The sequence below is a fragment of the Acanthisitta chloris genome, unplaced genomic scaffold, assembly GCF_000695815.1.
Source record: "Acanthisitta chloris isolate BGI_N310 unplaced genomic scaffold, ASM69581v1 scaffold29788, whole genome shotgun sequence".
NCBI lineage: Eukaryota > Metazoa > Chordata > Aves > Passeriformes > Acanthisittidae > Acanthisitta > Acanthisitta chloris.
In genome coordinates this window covers 32,194-39,016 of record NW_008689132.1, presented here as the reverse complement: position 1 = coordinate 39,016, position 6,823 = coordinate 32,194, and the positions used below count along the sequence as shown (strand labels likewise).

Genomic DNA, 6,823 nt, shown 5'->3' with positions numbered 1-6,823 from the left:
CCAGAGCAGGACTGTGCAGGCAAAGCACTGCCATAAGCTCTTGCTGAGGGAGAAATTGGGGCACAGGCTCAGCACTGTTTGTTTTCATGTAGGTTTAGATAATAAAACACCGAAGGCTGAAAAGGGAGGTTTGATTTACTATTGTTCAGAAACCACATTTTCTTAGGTCTGCAAGCTTCAGCTGTTTTTGCTATAATTTTAGATATTTGCTTTTCATTACATATTTTTCCATCTGTATTTTCCATTTGGCATAATAAAAGGTTTAGAAGTCTAAGAAGAAGAGGAGAAAGTGAGTGGCTTGCTGCAAGGAAGTGGAGTCTCTTGTTTCATTCATTTCTTTTCTCGTTGTTTGGTAGGTGGAAGGCACAGATTTACAGAGCTGAACTGGATCAGCTGAAGAAGTGGGGGAAGAGAAACAAAACAAGTACAGTACCAGTGAAAAGAGCTTCAGCATTATCTAGCAGCATCACCACAGCAACCAGAGAATACGCTCAGAAGACAAGGGCTAGAGCAGAGAAGGTGAAAGTGCAGCTCCTTACCTTTGGACAGAAAGCAGCAAAATAATTATGCAGAACAGGAAAAGGTATTTGATGGTTCTAGACAAACTGTGGCAAAGGGAAGTGTCCCATCATTAACAGGAATGTGCCACAGTTTATACACTGGAAAGGGGAGTGCCATGAGATCTGCTGAAGAGACTATTTCTGTGGTTGCCTATCTACATGTGTTTGCACCCCTGCTGGGACTGAACTAGGTGGCTGTAGGCATCTTGGACCGTCAGGTTTTGGAGAGTGACCTTTTTTCCATTCAGTGTGTACCTGGCACGAGAACTGAAAGACACCACAGATCTTTCTCAGAGCTGCAAACAGAGTGAGACAATCTCCAACCTTTCCCTTCTGTAACTGCCTGCTGTACCATGGGATGTCGGCAAAGCTCTGAGGAGAAAGAGGCAGCGCGGCGGTCCCGTAGGATTGACCGCCACCTGCGCTCTGAAAGTCAGCGACAGCGAAGAGAGATTAAGCTCCTTCTCCTGGGTACCAGCAATTCTGGGAAGAGTACTATTGTAAAGCAGATGAAAATCATTCACAGTGGTGGCTTTAACTTGGAGGCCTGTAAGGAATACAAACCTCTGATTATCTATAATGCAATAGACTCTCTCACACGTATAATTCGGGCTCTAGCCACCCTTAAGATAGAATTTCACAATCCTGACAGAGCATATGATGCTGTGCAGCTTTTTGCCCTGACAGGCCCAGCTGAGAGCAAAGGTGAGATCACCCCAGAGCTCCTGGGAGTCATGAAGCGGCTCTGGGCAGACCCTGGCGTGCAGGAGTGCTTTTGCCGCTCCAACGAGTACCACCTCGAGGATAATGCTGCATACTACTTGAATGACCTGGAAAGGATTGCAGCACTGGACTACATCCCTACGGTGGAAGACATTCTGCGTTCTCGGGACATGACCACAGGGATTGTAGAAAATAAGTTCACCTTCAAAGAGCTGACTTTCAAAATGGTGGATGTGGGTGGACAGAGGTCTGAACGCAAAAAATGGATCCACTGTTTCGAGGGAGTTACAGCAATAATTTTCTGTGTGGAGCTGAGTGGATATGACTTGAAGCTGTATGAAGATAACCAAACAGTAAGTGAACCTTCTGCTCCTGATTCTCTTTCCTTTTCTTCCTTTCCCCCTCACTAGTATTTGGCCTTTTTTTCTCCCCCCTCCTCCCTACCCTCCCAAGGCAGTAATCCCCAAGTTTCCAGCCCCTTTTTTCCTTCCCCTCACCCTCAATCATTAGGAAAAATACAGAAGCTAAGATTCCTGTATTTGGATAGTTTTCTCCGCTGGACGTGGGGAGTTATTTAATGTTACTTTTGGGAAATGGAGGTGCCCTTCACATGACAGCAGATTTATTTTATTTTTGATGCCTTTTAGGTAAATGTTTGCCTGGTTCAGTGTTACTTCAAACACGACTTAAAGTGTAGGCAGTAGTCACATCCTGATGTACAGGGATGGTTCATTTACTCACTATGTTTACAGGTCCTGGGAGATTTTGAAGCTAAAATAGTTTAAGTAACACTTTTCTCTCTGTTGACTCCTTTCATTTGGAATTTGGGATGAAATTATTTTTTAAAGGTAATAAAATATGATTTTTAATTAGTATGAAGCTTTTAAATATTTCTGTGACTGTTTTTGGTTATGTGGCTGATTTGCCTTCTCCAAAGAACAGCTATTTCTGTCTAATATCCTTTAATGCTGTTTCTTCTGCTTTTGACAGCACACAAATACAGCAACTATGGAAAATACAGGAATGCTTATGTATATATGCAAATATGTGTTTGCTATCACTTTCAGGTTGCCTGAGTTGAGCTTCATAGGGTTTTACTTGAACTTATTTTTTTGACAGCCTTGTAAAATATGCTGTTTAAGGGAGTTTGTGGGTAGGAACACATAATGATTCTGTCATCTAGCGATTCCCAGTCATGGTGTATTTATGTTTGAAAACAGCTGCCGTTCGGGAAGAATTAAACTCTGTCCTGTAAAACCAGGAAGATAACCTTGAAATGATGCTACATCCCTGGCACTCCTTTACACATCTTTAGTTGGTTTACGTTTGGAAAGCTTGTCCTGCAATATCAGCTCTTGGAGTAGTCCAGAGGATCAGAATCCTGGTTCTGTTACAGCGGGTGCATTGGGCAAGGGTTATTGAGGAGGAATATGTTCCAAGAAATTTTTATATGATATTTCAGATCTAACTGGATCTCAGTCAGTTTACAGAAGAGGATCTTTCAGCCAGGCCTAAGGATCTGGTTTGGGCAGTCCTCTATGGAAGAGGATTACTAATTAGCCTTAACTGTTTTTCTTGAACTTCACCTAAGTTTGATAAAACTTTTTAGAAATACTTGACTTTTACTTTACAAGAAATACACATTATGAGTCCTAAATCTTTTACAAAGATTTTTCTTATTAGAAAGGAGATAAGTGACAAGTTGAGAAACAATCATACCAGGTCATGTGAAATATCAGGCCAGAGAAATTTATTTTAAGGAAAAAAATTGTTCCCTAATTTTAGTAGCTTTGAGTTTGTCTAAATCTTTCTGTCATCTCTCCCTCATTGTCTCCCATGTGTCTGAGGCTATTCTACAGTATGGAATTCTTTCTTAAATGATTTCTGCAAAGATATTTCCAATAATCCTTGTTGGCACTGTTTGAACTGACCCTTATTTTTGCTGGTATAGCTTATCACATATTTAATATTTCCCTATTATCTTCTGTAGTGATTTTTCAGCTTATAAACTGCACTTCCATTTTCTTCTCTCTACTATTTTGACAAACTATTCCACTGCCCTACACGTGGACTTATACTTCATTATCTGGAGACTCCTGTCCTGGCATTAAAGCCTTCCTATTGGAACAGATTTTATATCTGATTTTTGTTCAGTAACCTCCTTTTGATGTGAGAGAAGCATTGCCACTAATTCTTTCTCTTCTTTGTCAGAGATATTAGGCAAATCATATCTTATTTATATCTGGACCCTGACTAGGAGTTAGTAGGTTTCTTGCAATTCTTTAGACTTTTCCTGCCTTGCTGTTCAGATTTGAACTAGCTCAAAGGGAAAAAAAATCAATATACTCTGAAAAATCCTTATGGATGTTGGTCCATAGAGGACCAACATTGGTACCCACATTGGTGCATTGCTGGAACTGCAACACTGAGTCTGCCACTTATGACAAAAGCTCTACAAATAATAGTGTTGCAGAGTCTGAAATGCTTCCTGGTGTAGTATCTGTGGTGAAGAGAACTGTTAAATAAAACTAGTCCATTGCCAAACATAACTTACTGCTTGAGAGAGCATGTCAGGATCTGACTGATCTCTAAACTGTGAAAGTTGAGCAAATGATTTATGTGAATATGATAACTGCTGTGATCCTGTTGACAGAAGTGGATAAATGCTATGCATGAACTCTGTCTTTACTGAAGATGCGTTAAAATAATGATTGACAAATATGGTAAAAAATGAGGGGGAAACTAGTTTTGCACACTGGTGGGTTCTGATTATAGCTGACTCGTGAAGTCTGCTCAGGGTGAGATTGTTGTAGTGACACCAATGTGCAGAAGGGAGAACAAAAATAATGCCCAAACTATCAGTTGCCTGGACAACTTCTCCTTTGTGTGTAATTTTAAGTGACAGAGTAAGTTAAACTTTTTACTGCCTGAAAACAAATGGCTGAAGGAGAAGGCAGAATTTTACTGAGGCTTTTGTCTTTCTCCTGCTATGCTTTATTCTGGGTAACATCACTTTTGAAGGCACAAAATCACCTGAGTTGACAGTTTGTAGATCTGGACAAATGAATATTTTGCCTTGTCTGTTTAGCATATGCTTAGTAAAGAGCAAGAAAGTGAAAACTGTAATTCTTTTTTTTTCCTCCACCTTGTGTGCTTTCCTCTGTCACCCTGTAGCAATATTTTTCCTGCTTATCTAGGGTTGTCTGCGAATGTGATCTGTATCTGGTTTCATTTCCACAATGTCTTAGGAGGTTTTTCCTATCTAACACAATAAATGTAGCTGTATCTTTCCATGCATCATACCTAGTTAGTATGACTCAACCAGGTAACAGCTGCCTCTTCTTCTGACACAGTTGCAAAATTGGTTTGCAAAGTATCTTTAGAATGCTGTTGATTTATTGTGAGATTATTATTCCTGACCAGCACTCTGAGAAGGTTGCCTTAAGTTTTTATATCCTCATGATGATTTCTTCTCTATCATATCAAGTCAATTACTTGTCTTAGTTTTCATGGTCCTTCAGCAGCTCATTGACCCATTTTGTCTTTAATTACATATTAAGATGTCATCTCTGGCCTTTGATTATGTTAAATTATCAAGTGATCATTTTTTTTGCCTTCTTACATGTTGTATCCTGCACTTAGAAGCAGTTACCTGTTAATACCTAAGTGTGTCATCTTTATTTAAATTTCCCCTTAATGTGTGCTAGAGAATGTTAAATGATCTGCACTCTCACATGTTAGTGCTCCTGCCTCTCACTCTGAGAAGGCTTCTTGCAATTTCTTTGTGAGTCTCTCCATCTGCCCAGCTCTGTGCACTCAGGTTGGTGTTTCATGCCTGCTAGATGTTCTCATGGATGGTTTTCAGTTTTTTTCTACAGTCTATGCTGCAATAGGGTTTGAGACTATTAGAAACACTCTTCAAAGATGCAGTAATCAAGTAAATAGTGAAATGAGTTAAACATGAATGTGTGCTTGAGCATTCCCAAGGTCAGCAGCAAAGATCCACATGGTGCAAGAGATGCTGAAAGGTTGTCCAGGTCTGTTTTGTCTAAGAATTACACTAGTTCAAGTATGGATGTTAAAGGGAAACTACTTGCAGGTAACAAAGAAAATTTTTTTCCATTTCTTACAGCCATTGCACATGAATGGAAAATGAAATGTTAGGTTTTTTGAGAATTTTTTTTTCACTACAGCATCTTGCTAAAGGAAGATGCAGACGAAAAAGAGAGTTCAGCCTGCAGTAGGCCTCATGTAACACTAATTGCTGGGGTCATGACGAAACCTCTCAATTAGCTAATAATCACTGGGAAGCCCTCTGCCATATGCTAATTGCATGAATTTTGAACAGAAATCCTGTTTCTGCCAGGAATTTTTTTATCAAGGAAACAACACTGTTAACAGTTTTTTCTTCTTCCTTTTCCCCCCCCCCCTTGAAGCCGAATACTTAAGGAGCTTATTTGCCTTTCCTGATACTTCAGGTTTTTCGAGTGATACTGTGTATTAAAACTCCTTTCTGGCATGCAGCTCTTTTCCTGCAATACTAATAACAACAGTCAGGACAAAGGGGAAATTGCTCTTCATATGCTACCCATAGCCCTTTTAGCACCTGTTATTATCAGTGGTAGAAAAGCATGTCAGCAAATGTGTTCCTGACAAACTAACTCTCTTGGAAATCTGAGAAGATGATTGACCTAAACTGTTCAGACACTCTCATTTTTTTATGAAGCTTTTCCATTTCAAGATTTTTCATAGTGAAGTTTGTGTGGGAGCAAAGCCTAGATGACTTCAGCATTCATGTGTGTAATCTTTCAGACTGCAAATGAAATTCTAGCCTTGCCTATTTTCACTTAAGAAAGTAATATATATAGTCCCTTACCAAAGTTTATAGAGTGATGTATCAGAATTCCAGCCTGAAGACTTGTATCCAGGCATGGATCTTCTCAAATGTGTAAACAGCAGTAAAATAATGAATATACATCACAGAAAATGATCCATCAACTCCCAAATTGCAGTTCTTTTTACTAGATATTCTTTCAAGTCTGAAGATTTATTTTTGGTTACGTTGTTCACTGTAATTTTATGCTTCTTATATGGATATCCTCACACAGGAGACTTGGGACAGCAATTTTTGATATTTTGGACTTGTTGCCATACCCTGAACTTTATATTCCATGTAACTTCAGACACTAACACTAACCTTATATGCAAGTAATTCTGGCTGTATATTTACTAAATTATATCCTCTAACTGAAAAAAACCCCCCACAAATACAATGCCTCACACTATGGAACATAAAGAATAGACTCATTCTATTGCCATTGTATGATTGGAAGAAGTATCAGATTGTCAGAGCCTGCAAAGTTTGCTCTGAGGCTTTACCTATTTAACGTCAATACACTAATTCCTAAGACAAGCTGAATTTAAACCTAAGGATAGATAAGTATTTTTGTCACTGTAGAGAAGTGAGTGTAATTGGAAGAAATTCGGGGAGACAATAACAGAAAGAATTTTACCTGGTTTAGGAAACATATGGCATGAAA

The 6,823-nt window shown here is 39.2% G+C and overlaps 1 protein-coding gene across 1 annotated transcript in view; it reads left to right on the top strand.

Annotated features, from left to right (window-relative positions):
* The first annotated feature begins 584 nt into the window (after positions 1 to 584).
* Positions 585 to 6,823, top strand: part of GNAZ (guanine nucleotide binding protein (G protein), alpha z polypeptide) — a 32,823-nt gene continuing 26,584 nt past the window's right edge. Inside the window, exon 1 of the mRNA XM_009081315.1 lies at positions 585 to 1,636. Within this exon, the coding sequence (XP_009079563.1) occupies positions 914 to 1,636 (723 nt within the window). The 5' untranslated portion in view covers positions 585 to 913. The remainder of the gene's footprint in view (positions 1,637 to 6,823) is intronic.